This window comes from Triturus cristatus, chromosome 6 (genome assembly GCF_964204655.1).
Source record: "Triturus cristatus chromosome 6, aTriCri1.1, whole genome shotgun sequence".
Lineage (NCBI taxonomy): Eukaryota > Metazoa > Chordata > Amphibia > Caudata > Salamandridae > Triturus > Triturus cristatus.
The window spans coordinates 154301063-154318236 of NC_140589.1; the positions used below are offsets into that span (position 1 = coordinate 154301063).

Below are 17174 nucleotides of genomic sequence, written 5' to 3' on the forward strand. Positions count from 1 at the left end.
CTTCTTCGTAGGTCTTCAGGATCTGATTTCTTGGTGCCAGGGGCTCCTCTAAATACTGAATTTAGAGGTGTTAGGGTAGTGTAGGGTATTAGCCAATGGGTTACTTACCCCTATATGACCACTTCCTGTGGGAAGTGGGCATAATCCTGATCCAGAGATCCTAAGTTTGCCATCACCAAGATGGCCAACTCTTAAAAGTGGTATCCACTTCAAGTAGTCCAATAGGGTCAGCTTCTTCTCCTGTGAGAGAAGCCAGATTCGCATACCAACGCTGGTGGGCCCTTTGAAGCTCCCCTGCCTTGGAATGCGAATCTGTGGGCCATCCTGTGGGAGGGGTTGAAAAACATCCTCTGCCAGAGCTGGCTTCGCTTCTGGACTCTTGAGAGCAAAGGCCCACGCCCTAAGCGGTCAACACACCAGTAGCAGATAGGTTTTCAGAGGGGCACCTCTAAGGTACATGTATTAAGAAATCCAGCACTTGAATCAGTGGGGGTTTATTTATACAAGGTGTTTGATACCAAACATCCCTATCTTCAGTGAAGCCATCATGTAGATGGGGAAACTCGTTTTCACCAGGGTCCAGCACAAGTAAGTAAAATGGCTTCCCTGATCACTTGTACTGACAGTAATGGAACTGACCAGCACAGGGGCATATCTGCCCATGCAGATATGTCCTCACATGTAGAATAATGCACCCTGCTTTAGGGATGTAAGGCCTGCTGTAGGGTTGACTTACAAATACTACATGCACTGGGACATGGTACACAGGGATGTGTGTTGTGTTTTCGATCCTATTCTAATAGCACTTATGTAGTACATAGCTACCCGGAGGCTATTCCCAGCTCTGCTAGTGCAGAGTCAGCTCTACAGAGAATCGAGGGGGCTGTTCTGGAATAACCATGTTTTCAGTGACTTACAAAAACATTGTCTTTTCGTGGTCAATCTCAAGGAGGTGGGAAAAGAATTCCACAATTTAGCTACGTTGTAGCGAAAAGATCAACCTCCACAATGAGATCTTTAGATCAAAGGGATCTTGGCTAGAAAGGCATTAGAGGAATGCAAGGTACATCCTGGAAGACAGAGTAGATCAGAGATCGAGAGATCAGTGGCCCTCTTTTCAAGAGGGGCTCGTGAGCAATGTAAGGAGATTTAAATGCAATCCACTCTGCCACCGGGAGTCAATGAAGAGCTTTGAGGCTTTGATGGGTGGAGTGGTGTCTGAGGACACTGTGCAGAATTTGGGCGACTGAGTTCCGCACCATCTACAGTTTGTAGGAGCATCCAGGTAAAGAGAGATTCCGTAGTCCAGACAAGCAAGTGTAAGTGCCTGGACTGTAAGTCTCTTGGAGAGAGGGATAAGTAGATAAATAATTTTTCTAAGCATCCTGAGAATGCCGAAACATGTTGCCACAAGCTTTGTTGCTTGTGAGACACCATCAAGGGAGTCAAACTCCCAGGCTCTTTATGGAAACTTTTAGCGTGGGGGGAGAGGGGGGGTCGAGGCAGTTCAGGCAGCCCGTATCCATTAAAGAATTGGGGTTATTGCCAAGGAACAAGAGATCGGATTTATTACCATTTAATTTCAAGCACGAGTTGTTCATGCAGGTAGACACTTTCTGTAGACAAGGGCCCAGGGAAGCCGAAAGGGGAATGTGATTCTGAGTGAGGGAGGGGATTAATTGCGTATCGTCCACGTAGGGAATTATCAATATCCCAAATGAGTGGACAATATCAGCTAATGGCCTAATATATAAATGAAACAATGTAGGGCTAAGGGAGGAGCCCTGTGGTATGCCACATTGAAGGGGGGAGAGTATGTGAGGCGTAGCACCATCAAAGGCCTGAACCAGGCTATCCTCAATAAAGGATTTGAGCCAGGCTAGAGCAGATCCAGTGATACCAGCATTGTGTATACATTTGATAAGGATAGCATGGTTGACCGTTACAAGGGCTGCACTAAGATCGAGGAGGATAACAGCTGCCAGGATTCCTAGATCAAGCAGTTCTTTAGCTTCTTTCACCGCTGCTAGAAGGGCAGTCTCCGTGCAATGGAGAGGAAGGAATCCGGTTTGGGCGGGATGTAGTATCCCAGGACTTCCTAGAAAACAGGTCAGCGGCGGCTCCTCTGCTAAGGCGGAAGAGCGTTGCCCCACTGCTCTCTGAGAAATTGAAAGAGGAAAAATAAAATAACAATGTCGGAGCGTTATTATCATTTTTTTTTTCCTACTGCAGTGGCTCAGTAGGGGTGGAGCTGGGCTCTGTGACACCAGAACACTGCAGGAAAAGGAGTGGTATGACATTTTAGTCAGCCCTGGAGTCATGCGCACTTTGCATGTTCTCCACCCAACATGCCCATGCCCTCAGCCACAGTCTGAGTGCTGAACTACGGCGTTCAGACCAATCACAACGCTGCATTGTGGCATTGTGATTGGTCAGGGGAGCCTGGGTGCTTCCTGCTGCAGGACTCGAGGAAGAAGAAAAGGAGTGAGTAGAGGTGGCGGCGACTGCGATTCCAGGTGTTTTTTTCTTTTTCTTTTTCATCCCCCGCCCGGGAGCAGCTGCTACTGAAGCTGGTTAGAGAAGCATTAACGCGCTTCTCCAAAAACACACGCTTCCACCCATGAGAAGGTAAATGGGCCTATAATTTCCTAGGTCATAGGGATCAAGATTAGCTTTTTTAATGGGGCTTTCACCATCACATGTTTCCATTGCGGTGGAACCATTCCAGTACTCATCAAAAGGTTCAATAATTCTGCCATAATTGGAAGGATCTGCCAGGCGGCCTTCGCTAGAATCCGGGGGCTGAGGGTGGGGGTCAGAAGGAGAGCCCGATTTGACTTTGGATAGATTGTTCAGAAGATTCTCTGGGCTTAGAATGGGTAACTCGCTGAAAGTATGAGGGTTGATCGATGTCTGTTCATCCATAGTTGGGACTTCGTTAGGTGGTTGGAGCATCTTATATATATATATATATATATATATATATATATATATATATATTCACTGAAAAAAACATAGGTTTCACACACGTTATAGTTAGGAATTAGCATTTAAAAAACCTTGCAAATTCACTGAAAAAACCATAGGTTTCACACACGTTATAGTTAGGAATTAGCATTTAAAAAACCTTGCAAATTCACTGAAAAAACCATAGGTTTCACACATGTTATAGTTAGCTGGACATTTCACTCGTACAAAACCATTGAAATTCCCCCGTTATAGTTAGTTCAGCTAACTATAACTCGCGCGACCGCAATCCACTGCTGATGACGTCACATATTACATCACTCATGACATGGTCAGTGACATCACTGATGACATCTCAAATGACATCACTGATGACATCATCCAGTGAATATGTGTCTTTCTGAAAAATAAATATTTTTTATATATGTATATCTAAAGGTTAATGGAAGAATAAATGGGTAAATAAGTGTCTAAATGGATGTTTTTTTTTGTAAAATTAATTGTATAACTGACTTATTAACAGTATCTCAGTGAATACAGTGATGTAATATGTGACGTCATCAGCAGTGGATTGCGGTCGCGCGAGTTATAGTTAGCTGAACTAACTATAATGGGGGAATTTCAATGGTTTTGTACGAGTGAAATGTCCAGCTAACTATAACATGTGTGAAACCTATGGTTTTTTCAGTGAATTTGCAAGGTTTTTGAAATGCTAATTCCTAACTATAACGTGTGTGAAACCTATGGTTTTTTCAGTGAATGTGCAAGGTTTTTGAAATGCTAATTCCTAACTATAACGTGTGTGAAACCTATGGTTTTTTCAGTGAATTTGCAAGGTTTTTTAAATGCTAATTCCTAACTATAACGTGTATGAAACCTATGGTTTTTTAAGTGAATTTGCAAGGTTTTTTAAATGCTAATTCCTAACTATAACGTGTGTGAAACCTATGGTTTTTTAAGTGAATTGCAAGGTTTTTTAAATGCTAATTTATGTATGTATTATTATATTTTTTATATATTTATTTTACAATAAACTACCTATGTATATAGTTATAGATTGACTGTATCCTGTAATATGGAATGGCTCAGCTCTTTTTTTTTTATTTGGATAAAGTTGAACAGCATAGTTAATATCTTCTATAAACTTATAAACAGTTTAAAATGTTTATTTTTTTTTTAAAGGTTTTTCACGGTGCGCGCACCGTGCGCGCACCCTGCGATTTTTTGAAAAAAAAATTTAAAAAAAATTTCACCCTTCGGGGTCCTTCAGGGACCCCCTCACAAAGGCTAGGGGCTCTCTACCCTGCCCCCTTTTCACGTTCTCCACCTTTCTTTTTCACTGTCACACACAAAATGGCGTCCGACACTTCCTGATTTCGACCGATTTGAATGTTGACTGACATCTAACCACCAATCAGAATTACGCTCGCAGACATTTGGTGCGCGCACCGTGCGCGCATATAGATATTTATGTACTTTTAACTGCAATTTTCTCAGGAACTACTGAACAGATTGACACCATATATGCAAAAGGCACATGCCTGACCTGAGGACTACCTCTTTGCCAAATTTCAAGTAATTCTGTTCAGCCGTTCGGGCTGTACCTTCGACTAAAGGTCCTATGGGAAAATGCATGGGGAAAACGTGTTTTGGGACCCCCCTTTTTTCTCAGCCCCCACTTGACGAATCACCCCGAGACTTTAAGGGTAGGAGCTGAGCGGAGCGCCCCATTAGTTTTGAAAATTTCACGAAGATAAGTCAACCGGCGCCAAAGTTATTCAAAATAGAATTTTCAGATTTCCAATGGGAACTCGGTCCTAACTATAACTATCTACTGGCGACCGCCAGTAGATAATATATATATATATCAATCATGAATTTTCTTCTGAAAGAGTAGAGCAAGGTTATTACAGTCTCTCGGTGGGTTGGGGGGGGGGGGGTGAGATTCTTTGAGGGAGGCTCTAGGAGAGTTTTTACTACCTGAAACATTTGCCGAGAGGAACTGGATGTCAGGTTGATTTTTTTCTCATAGTATACGGTCTGAGCTTTGTGGATTTCGGATTCATATAACCTGATCTTTTCACTTTTGTTCACACCGAAACATGCAGCCTGCAATGTAGTTTGGTGAGGGGTCCCTTAGGGCGGCACAGTTCGTGCGGCAGCCCTTAGGGACGCTCTTTAGTACCTCAGGCCCTAGGTACCCTGGGTACTATTTACTAGGGACTTAGAGAGTACTAAAGGTATTGCCAATTAAGTAAACAATTGCACATTTTTGGGAAAGAGATCTGGAGATTGTTAGGAGGAACCCAGTGCACTTCCAGTCGAAATCACATCTTATACCAGGAAAAAAGTGGGGGGTGACCATGTCAAAAAGGGGCACTATCCTGCAGTGATGATCCTAAATCTTCAGCAAATAGGTGTTTTATCCTCAAATGGGAGTTTTTTCTTACTACGGTTAAGCTTGAGAAGTGCAATATTCAGACAAAAATATCACATAAGAGCAGCTGTGGTGTTTGGCTCACTGATGCACAAAAAAGTGTGTTTTCTGCATGTGAAGACAGCACAAGCTCAGCTTTAGTGCACAAAACCTATTATGCATAACGCACAATTAGTGCCTAAACCTTTCAGCAATTTCCCTTTTAGGTTTGAACAATGCAGCGGTCAAAGAGACTGAATGCTATCAATGTACACAGAGTAGGCTTCATACACACAATATATTATATATATATATACACACACACACACACACACATAAACGTCCAGTTGGTAATGTACTGTTGCATGGTATGTAGCTGTTATAAGTATAAACTAAATCCTCCAAATATAGATCCAATATTAAGTGCTTCTATTTTTAGTAAAACTAGGGTGCAATAGAGTGTAAGCAATTTGCACAAGAGCACACAAAGTCACCAAGTGGGTTGTGCCACGATTAGAGCCAAGGTCTCTTGGCTGGAGGTCTGCAGCCGGACGGTAACCTGTATACTAGGCTGCATCTACCATGAGTAAGCAGAACCGGGGTCACCGGGTAGGGTTGGGGGTGAGCAGACAAGTGTACCTCAAGTTTTATTACCAAACATGGTGGAGGGGCCTATTTTCCTTGCTAGCTTCAGGGCCCATATCAGCAGTAACAGGCCTCTGCCTATAAAGCAAGCTCTGAAAATGGTATGGCCTCCTGGAAAGTGAATCGAAACATTAGAAACTGCTGTCCGGAGGACTCCCAATTTGTTGGGGGTCGGAGGGGTGGTCACCCACTATCATATTTGCAGACCTGCCTGGAACTATTAGGGTTAAGGAACAACAGCGTTTTTCACGCAGAATAAGTGCACTGGAATTTTCTCATCTTGGGGTATTGCTCCACATTTCAACCTCGTTGAATTCCTTGCGGATTTACATATGTATCGTGTTCGCTTTCCATCCTGAGCAGACGTGATGTCATGGCAGAGGGGTTGCCTTGAAGCTGGCAATACCCAGTGTCATAAAGTAAGTTAAATAAACCCTCTGTGGACAGAGCGCCTGCAGGCAAGGCAACTCAGCAAAAAGGAAAAACAAATGTGTACTTACTGCATCTGAAAGGCAGACACTATCCAGGAACAAAACCCCTGAAAGAAATAAAAAAACATGAGGCAGTCAGCTGTGCCTGAAAGAGGGTTACATGATCAGCAGAAGGAAGCATGCTGCCATTTAAAGCTATCTGGCTCTCTGTAAACACACGTGCAATGAAATAGAAAACGGACTGCGTGAGAGCTGTACCCACATCACTCAGCGACTTCACAGGAGGGAGGTGGTCTCATTAGCGAGCAAAGTGCGCACTCGGGGGACCCCCGTGGGGTGAATCCACAACCCGCTCACAGTCCTCGCGCTCGACGTGAGATTAACATGTATTGCTTACACCCCCTCCCATGGTGCACAGCTGGGTGCGCCCCCCCCCCCCCCCCCCCAATACACATCCCTGCTGCAGGGCTAGGCCGGGTGTGGATTGGGCCTCTAATGATTATCTGCAGGAGGCTGCAGATTACACATGGTCACCGCACAGCCGCTGAGACTCGTGTTGTTTCAGCAGGAAGACAAACCCCTCAGTCATTTGTTCTCGGCCTTGAGTGACCTGCAAACAGAAGGACGGCCGTCACATGTGTGGGGCAGAGGGTAAGCGGCCAGAGGACCGGGTATCAGCAGTGAAACCAGCGCCGCAGCCTCGGATCAGTTGATATCAGCAGCCATGATCTCCCGCGCGCCGAAGGCTGGTCATCGAGGCACGCCGACGGCACCAGTTCAATTTGCCACCCTGAGCAATTCGGTGGTAACCCATAATTATTGTAGAAGCCAAATATTTTAATTACCAATGAATGCCAAATGACCGAAACCAGCGGTTGCATGACGTTTAATGAACAGGTAAATGCATATATTAACACGTGCGCGAGAGGGCACCCTGAGAGCATGCGACAGGATATTAAATAAAATGCTTGTGAAGGTGTGGAAAATATGAACAGATTTAAATTAATATTTTAGAACAGCATTGAATGGATTCCAAAAATTATAATGGTGACGTACCACATTCAGAAACACGCAACATGCACAGTCACACACGGAACGCAACAGAACCTTCATTCAATCACTCAATCAGGTGACTTGTAAAAAGCGACTACTCACCAGTCAGGGTCTCAGGGCGCTGAGGGCGGGAACTGCTGGTCCGTCGAAGGCCCTGTGGGTGAGTCGAAGGGCCGGGTCTGGAGGGCCTTCCTGAATCGAGGCGCCGGGCGCTCCCGGTCCATGCTGCGAGGTAGAGACAAGGATCCTCCTCCTGCCGTGGTATTGCGAATATGTGGGACGGCGGCCAGGGCCACCTGGGTGAAGCGGATGTCTCTGGTGGGTGCGTGAAATGCGAGGCGGTGGTTGAGGTACGCAGGTCCAGCATCGTGTAGGGCTTTGTAGGCATGTGTGAGGAGCGTGAAGTACATCCTTTAGTTGACCGGGAGCCAGTGAAGGTCTCAGGTGGTCGGTGATGTGGCTGCGGTGGGAAATGTTGAGGAGGAGTCTGGCGGAGGGGTTCTGAATGTTCTGCAGTTTCTTGAGGTGTTTCTGGGTGATGCCGGCGTAGAGTGAATTGCTGCAGTCGAGTCTGCTGCTGATGAGCACGAGGGTGACCATCATTCTGGACTCGGTGGGGATCCACTTGAAGATCTTTTGGAGCAGGTGTAGCGTGTGGAAGCAGGTTGATGAGACAGCATTGATCTGGAGGTTCATGGTGAGCATACGAGATGATCTTGAGTTCCGTGGTTCCTGGCGATGGCTGCGAGCAGGGCCAAGTAGATGTTGAAGAGAGTGGGGCTCAGGGAGGAGCCCTGTGGCAGTCCGCAGCGGATTTCTGTAGGTTCAGAGTGGTACGTGGTAGTCGGACTCTGTGTTCGGCCAGTGAGGAAGGAGCAGATCCATTCCGGGGCTTTGTATCGGATGCCGGCGAGGATTTTTGTGCTCTTGTGCATAGGGTGCGGTGGGAGACAGTGTTGAGGCAGCCGATAGGTCCAGGAGGATGAGGGCTGCATTTTCGCCTCGGTCGAGGAGGGTACGGACTTCGTCTGTGGCGGTGAGGAGTGCAGTCTCTGTGCTGTGGTTGCTTCGGAAGCCGGATTGGGAAAGGTCCAGGATGTGGTTCACTTCGATGAACTCAGAAAGTTGGGCTTTGATGGTCTTCTCGATGACCATGTCTGAGAAGGGGAGCAGAGAGATTGGTCTGAAGTTCAGGAGGTCCTTCGGGTCGGCAGAGGGTTTCTTCAGCAAAAGGTTGATCCCTGCATGTTTCCAGGCTTTCGGGCAGGTGGCGGAGTTGATGGAGCAGTTGATGGTGCGGCATAGTTCGGGGGTGATGGAGGTGCCAGCTTTGTAGAAGATGTGATGCGGCAGGGGTCCGAGGGAGCTCCGGAGTGGATGCTCTTCATGATCTAGAGGGTGTCATCAGCAGTGAGGAGAGTCCAACTGGGCAGGGTCTGCTGGGGTCCGGTGTCGTTGGGTACGGTGGTTGTGAGTGGGGTGCCCTTCAGTTCATAAACAACCATCATTTGGCCTAACTAGTAAGGCAGGGGCCAAGCTTCCGGTATTTACCGTGCCACTTCTGTTTTTTCACAGTCTGTCCCACCAAATTTCAGACATTTTAGCACAAGTTAATGGGATCGATTGAGGCACGTTTTTATGTGTTCCAGTGCAGAATTAGCCCATTGCTACTGGAATCAATTGAGTTAACACTGACGATACCGCGTAAATGCTGCAATTTATACCCTTTTTTTTTCTAAATTGGTGAATGATGCCAATGAAGTCATTGTGCGCCTCTCAGTCGATGAAAAATTATAGTCCTATTTATATGGGAATCTTCCTACATTTGGATTTAAAAATGTCACCAACGTTAACAATATTTCTTCATTCAATTACGCCCACATCACAATTTCAATACTGTTAAAGTGGACAAAATAAAATAAAAAAAAGATGTTGACTGTTTCAGCAAGACCGTAATCTTAGTCTACCCGATTCAGAGCGAAATGTCCAATATTTTAGAAAGAACGCAAACACAAGGAGATGATGGACGGAGCGCTGAAACTTTTCAGTCACTCACCCCCAGTCACAGATCTGAGTTGAATCCATCATCCTTCTTTAGCTCACTTCGCCACCTCAGTTCAGACCCAGCCATATGCAAATCAGTTTTGACCCTGTGCCTCATGGGAACAGTCCAGCCCGAACTGCCAAGCCAGGTCTTCCCTGAACCATCCTGGGACCGGTTTCTGGGTAAAATCCTTTATCAGCCAGGCTAGATTGAATCCAGTGGCAAAGTGAGCAAGGGACACACGTCTGGGCATACCCTGTAAACTTAGGGCGCTCCGTCCATCATCTCCTTGCGTTTACTTTGTTCGCCCTAAGTTGGCGGGCTTTACCCAGACGTGGGTCCCTTGCTCACTTTGCCACTGGATTCAAGCTAGACTGGCTGATGTAGGGTGTTACCCAGAAACCGGTCCCAGGATGCTTGTTTCGAGTTCAGGAAAGACCTGGCTTGGCAGTTCGGACTGGACTGTTCCCATGAGGCACAGGGTCAAGACTGATTTGCACATGGCTGGGTCTGAACTGGGGTGGCTTAATAAGCTAAATAATGATGATGGATTCAACCCAGATCTGTGACTGGGGGTGAGTCTGAAAAGTTTCAGCGCTCCGTCCATCATCTCCTTGTGTTTGCAATATTTTAGGAAGCAACGACAATTTTGTTCCGAGATGTACTTAAGTAAATCAAGAAACATACATTTCTATGTGCAAGCGCATTTGAGAACAGAGGTTCTTCAACAATTATAAATGCACTGACAATGTACTGGGGAACAGTACTGTAAAACAACCCCGATGGAACACAAAGGGACTCCTTTGATGAGGACTGGAAGTGTGCTCTCCAGATAGGGGTCACGCTTCCCTGGGGAGTGCTTTTGGATTGTACGTGCAATGTGTGAAATGTCAAATTTAATTTCGGAAATGGTGAAATCCTGTGCAAAGCTGAAGATGTTAATGTTAACAGCACAAATCAATTTTCTGCTTTTTAGATATGCAATAAATGGCAAACATTGCATGAAAATACATGTGGTCTGTGGTAAGAGGGGTGAAAAGTACATTTTCTGGAGAGGTACACGGTCTAATTGATTCAAAGCCCCTTAACAAGCTGTGTTAATAGTAGCAGGCTCAGGCATCAATCCCAGGTCTCTGTGCAGACACAGCATAACTGTTGCATTACCAACAACACACTCACTAGCACCACAGATGTCCTTTGTGCCTTTGGAATGAACCCGGACTGATCTGCCCAAATAGAAGTTTGGTACAGCTGGGAGCCGCGACTCCTCTCTTCAGGCCGCCTTTCTTTGGAATTCATATCCCAGATCAACTGTCTGAAATCAAATCACTTGAAATTTTGGAAAAGTATTCTTCGAATGGCTTGTACTAAAAAAAAAATAAAAAAAAAAATGCCAAGACAGCCTTACACTGTAGACCAGTGGTTCCCAAACTGGGGTCCACGGACCCCCAGGGGTCCGTGACACATACCCAGGGGGGTCCGCAGGCAGCAGTTTTAAAAGCAATGCAAAGTTCCTTGTATAAACAGCAGTTTTTGGGCAGCAATAAAAGGGTCAAGATAACTCCAGTGATTAATGTACCTGCTACAGAGAGATAGGAGGTTTGTCCAGTGGCAGCTTTGAGTCATCTCAGGAAGCCCAGATTGTTAATATGCCTGCTGCAAAAAATGTCTTCCACGCAAAAAAACAGTATATTGTTTTGTGCATAGCTCAGTCAGTTCCTACTTTTGCTACAGAGACTCTTTTGTTATTATGCAGTTCACAAGTTCCAATCGCATTTAGCACAGTGAGCTATGAACTGGCATCAAAGAGCAGCAAGCAAACGCGTGGTACAAGTTAGTAAGTTATGCTTTTTCACAGTCTTTCATTAACCCGATGCTGCTAAAAAGGTTTGTTTGGTTAGAAATAAATCCTTATTAGTAAAGTCAATGCGAACCCCTGTGTTATGTTCTGAATCCTGAGTTTGTGCTCTCCAGACCAAGCACTCTTACAAAATGCCTACCAGTATGGATGACTTGTGAATACTACACCTTGTAGTTTCCTTTGCCTTATGTAACATTTTCTAGTCACTGATTTACAGACGTATGATTCTTTCTCTCTGTATGTGTGTGATGTAAAGTGCTCTGACACCCTACAGTGGTATGAGAGGTGCTATAAAACAAATTAAAGACATGTGACAGTGGGGCTATGGAGAGATGAGAGGCACTGTTGGAGGGTAGTAGTGAGGGAATCGATGAAGATTGACAAGAGATTGTTGTATGCTGGTGCATAGTAATGTCATCATTTCAATTCAATATATAATGCCAAATTTGTTGTAAAATGCACAAATTCCCCCAAAATTTTCTTGGGGGAGAGGCCTCCAATGCCCCCTTTGTAGTGGTCAGACTCACTTGGTGTGCACTGTATAGGGACTAGTCTGCCAACATTTGCCAGAGCAGCTTTAAGTTTCCAGTCCAGCCTTGGCAGGAGCAGGAGCCCCAGGCTGTGAACTAAAACCAAACAATGGAAAGTTAGTCGCGAGATGCAGCACCAACCTTCCCATTAGGATTTTTCTATTTTTGCAAATATTTTAATATAAAAGTACTAAAATCTTTAGTAATTTAAGTCTAGTCTATGTTTGATGCACACATGTGTGGTTTTTTTTCTTCTTCGAATTAGTTTTAATGTTTGACATTTAAATCTTACAAATTGCCTGGGGGTCCCCGGCTGCCAGTAGTGACTCAATGGGGGTCCTCAGGAGTGAAAAGTTTGGGAACCACTGCTGTAGACTGTCTCCTCTTCAGCACCTAGAAACGTTTACGTGTTTGAGCGCTATACGAACATCAATACATACACTGTAATGGTTTGTAAAAGTGCACTTACAAAAAGCACAAGAGAGTCTAAAAGAAAAATTTGGAAGCGAACAAATCCACCACGCACATAGCGCATAATAACCATGACAGTGGTATGCACTACCTTGGAATTTGGCCATATGGGGCAGGTTGTGAGGAAGCTTCCAGTTAGTTATCTAATTATAGTGCAGTCCCTCCATTTTTGTCCTCACTGGAGTTTAAAGACTCATTCTACTGTTAAGTGCCTGAATAAAGAACAGGAAGACAGTTTTTTTTTAAAAAGGAAAAAAGAACAAAAACGAAATTGAGAATAAACAAGCTGGGTTGTGTTTCTCCACACAACCTAAATAAATGTGTCTTAGATTGATGTGATGTATACTTCTAAGGATGAGATGATGCGCAACACAATATATTAGAAACAAATGAAAGCACAGATGAAAATATTGGAAACAGAGAAACGCAAACTGGTGTCATTAGGCGAGGTTAGAATAACAATGGGCTTAGTGGACAGTAGCAGACAGCTGCCTAGTCTACACGCCTTTCACATTCCCTACCTCATTTAGTGGTGGAGATATATGGCTTTTGTTTTCAACATCATATCTGGCAGTGTCAGAATTTGGTTTAAGGAAATAGGGCCAGATGTACTAAGGTAGGACTTTAAAAAAGTGGTCAAAATTTGCACACTGACTTTTGGCGAATCATATGGTATTTTGCACACAACCAATGTACTAACAGGTTGGTTCACAAAATACCGAATCGCAGGGGGTCACAATTCGACCTTCCTTATGTATATTAATGAGATAGGCCGTAAAATGCGATTTAGTATGATTTACAGCCATCACAGTGATGGTGGTCTTCTGGGGTTAGCAGACCACCGTGTCTGGGATTGTTTTTAAATAAAGAAACCTTTTTTACTATTGAATGCAGCCTGTTTTCCATAGAGGAAACCTGAATGTGGTTAAAAAAGCAGTGTCCGGGGATCCCTTTGTTTTGAATGGGTTACTACCTCCTTTGAGGTGTCGGTAAAATAATAATGTGTTGGGACTGGATTTCAGTCGCATACATTTATACATACCATAAGGAATCACTATTTGGAAAGGACACCCTAAACACACCCCTTCCAAATAGCGATTCCTTATGATTTGCTAACTAATTTAGCAAATCGGTGGCATGTTACTGAATCGCTCAATGGGTTTAGTACATCGACAGTCACGTCCTCTTGTTGCAAACACTGTGATATACTGGATCCCAGGGATTGCAACAAGAAAATGCGTTAGAATAGAAAGGCGGGGTCGGTATCGGCCACGCCGAAGGTATGGCGGTCGTGCGGGCCCCAGATTACCATACTCCGGGGCGTGACCCGGAAGTGATTGGAACTCTTCCGGGTCATGCATTTGGGGCCAACGCCAGGCCGGTTAGAACTGGCCTGGCGGGCATTTTTTGAATAAAAGGCTGGGGAGCGGCGGAGTCTGCCTCTTTGCTCGCCGCTCCCTCAGCCTGCCATTAGTCACGCCAGCCTCGCTAGGAGGATGGATTTTTAAATTTATTTTTTGTTCTTTCAGGTGCCATCGTCGTGCGGAGTTGTTGTGGTGTCCGGAGCAGCGAAGGAAGTCCAGAGGGCAGAGCAGCGTTGGTGCATTGAGGTCCATGGTGGAATCGGCATTGTGCGACGATTGGTGTCGGAGCAGCAAAGGAATTCCAGGGACAGAGAGGTGTTGGTGCGCGCGGGGAACAGCGCGAATTCCAGGGACAGAGCGGTGTTGGTACGCGCGGGGCACAGTGCGATTGATATTTGGTATGTGCGCTGCTCATATTTGGTATGTGCACTGCTCATATTTGGTACGCTGCTCATATTTGGTATGTGCGCTGCTCATATTTAGTACGCTGCTCATATTTGGTATGTGCGCTGTTCATATTTGGTATGTGCGCTTGAGCAGCGCGAGTGGCAACAGTTGCTTTAAAGCAGAACTGTGAGCGCAGTCGTTAACGCTGAAACCCCGGGGCTCCAATTTTTTAAACCCATTGAACAGCAGCAACACGCGTCCTTCACTTAAGGAGGACGTGGTTTTGTTTTAGAACAGGGAGATTGTGGAGGGCGCGTGTGTAGCGCCAATTTGTAGCAGGACAAGCGCAGTGAAAGCGCGGTTGGGCTACCTAAGTATAGCTCTCAGTGCTGAAATAATTCGGCAGCTGACATCAAGCAAAACTTGGAAACACTTGTAATCCCGACCGTGTTCGTTGTCCTTTCTCTCCAGTTGTCATAGCGTGAGCTAGTCTCAAGGACATCAAAGCGCTGTACAAAAGTTTATTCCAGCACTTGAAAAGTAATTAATGCTCCTGCTTATGACAACTCCATTGAATGCTTCGCTCCTTAGTTAGCCTTGGGTGACCCTAGGCATAATAGATGCGACGCCAATTAGATCACATGCAAGTGCTTTTTATGTACCGTATGTTTCCTGACCGAGGCGCCATTACGCCTCCCGTGATTTCCATAGCGTTTCAGGTACGAGGCTAGCAGTGTTATCCTCCATGTACTGTATTTCATTCGGTGGTAGTTCTCTTGTGTGTGTATATGCAGGTCATACCCAGTGTAGGGCCGTACTTACACATTTGATATATTTCTTGTGCTGTACGTATCGTGTCCTTGGGGGAATGGGTAGGTATACCTCTCCATGCCTCTTTGGTACTATCCATACTATGTTCAGGTTTTAGTTACACTTTGTGTCTCTTCCGTCTCAGTGCGGTAGTTTAAGCTTCTTTGCGTCACATACTACACTTCTTATGCCCGGGGCGGTAATTAAAACTTCTGATGGTATGTTCTGTAACTATGATTCCCGGAGGGACGTTAAATCTTCTCTTTATAGCTTATGATGCACATATGGCGGTTGCACCCAAGATATATGCAATACACTACATATGTTATGTGCCACACATTTCCTGGGCCTGTTTGTGTTTGCCTTGTACTCATGAGGTTTTATGCCCTGTACTTGTGATGTACTCGAGGGTCACACATTCTATATGGTGATTACGAACCGGATGTATCGTGGCTTGAGCGATAGTTGCACCTTCTATAGGCCTGGCTGTAACTCCTATGTCCTCGGTTGTCATTATACATTCTGTGTATTTCATACGTCCCATATGCATGGTGCACGGTGTAGTACTTACAGCTAGTGTATGCTTATGTCCTGTACTGATCATGACCGGCGCAGTGGTTACACCTTTCTTATGGTGTGTACCATACGTGCCATCTCTGGTTACCCCTTTTATTTTGCATAAATTAATTAGATATGCTCCGTATGCATGATGTAGGGGGTGTAGTTGCATCTAATGTATGTTTTGGCCAGTAAGAACTTCTGTATATACCTGTATCCCACATGTTTGACACCTGGGAGGGTGGTAGCCCCACCTTTTTATATGGTGGTCATGTTACTGTGTGCATCACTTCTTGGGCAGCAGTTACACCTTCTATTTTGTATATCTGCTATATGTGTTATGCCCTGTCGTGCAGATTCACCTTTATGTTTCTTGGGTACCATCTGTGTCATATTGAGCGTGAGTATTACCCTTTCTGCATATCCCCAGAGCTTTAATTCTTCCTGTTCATAGGCTTGTGATCAATTGCACCCGTCATATCCAGAGCGGCTTATACTATCTGTAGAGTTCTCTTGTGCTGCTTAGGCCATGTCGTCACTTGAACGCTTTTTGTTGGGTCACTGCACTGTAGCTCACCCCAATACCAGTACTTGGGCAATGCCACTAGCTTTGGCTTAACAAGAAGTGTGCCTTTCATGCCATTAACGGGGCTTCAGCATTCCTTAAGTAACCATGGAGGCGTTATTGCACCCAACTTGGTACTCCAGGTCCATTCTTTAATTAGTTGGGCGCGCACAATTGGTGTATACCTTCAGGGGAGCCAGGTACATGGTATGCATGGAAAGATAAGCCTGTTCTATAACGGAATTAGTGGGTTACATTTACCCTCTCGTTGGACACAGTGGATTAGCCATGGGCTTTTCACTTTGTTTGCAGCTCTTCTCAGGGGGTTCCAAGTGGGGAGATGTCACTTGTTTTTCCCCTTCAAAGGTTTCATTTATCGGGCACAGCGCTCTGTTGAGAGAAACGTAATGAAACTGGTGTTAGGCTAGGCGCTCCCATTGAAAGTACGATTTCAAAGTTCTTTATGGAATGCAACTGAGGCTATGCTAGGCTCTCACAATAAGACCTTTGATTTCAATGCGTGTTTTAAAAAACCTAGTTTCGGGTCAGCCAGTCATGCACTGTTAAATTGAGTTTGGGCCAGTTCACTAGAAATGCAGGGTATATATTCAGCATATTACCGGTTTATCTTATGGTTTCCCCCATGAACAAACCCTTGCTGAAGCGAACATCTCTTCGCTGGCTAAAGATCTATGACAGCCGGGTTAGCTCGCTCGAATTCTCATTCCACATTTTGTGGTATTACTTACTCGGGCAGTTACGCTTAGCGTGATAAGGGGGTTGGTTAATAAGAGTGCGAGGACTCAAAGTTACACATCCATGGTGGTTTTAATGTTCGCATTTTAAGTATGCCAGCGGCAGGCCTTTAGTACGGGATGTTTGCCGGTGACAATTTGTTGCTGCCGGAATGGACAAACCATGGACGCTTTTTCAGTGTGAAACATGACTGCCCTACTGTTTGGGTCACATCAAGATATGCCCAGCCGTCATGTCACAACAATCTATTCCAAGGTGTTGAGGTCAGTCTTGCGAGGCGCTGACCTCGGTGATGTCACTCAAGTACATTATCAGC

At 45.2% G+C, this 17174-nt stretch overlaps 1 protein-coding gene across 1 annotated transcript in view; it reads right to left on the reverse strand.

The window, feature by feature from the left end:
* The window catches only part of TMEM63A (transmembrane protein 63A), a 362396-nt gene that overhangs the window by 137840 nt on the left and 207382 nt on the right, over window positions 1-17174 (reverse strand). The window contains exon 5 of the mRNA XM_085610403.1: window positions 6529-6566. Coding sequence (XP_085466529.1) covers window positions 6529-6566 — 38 coding nt within the window. The remainder of the gene's footprint in view (window positions 1-6528; window positions 6567-17174) is intronic.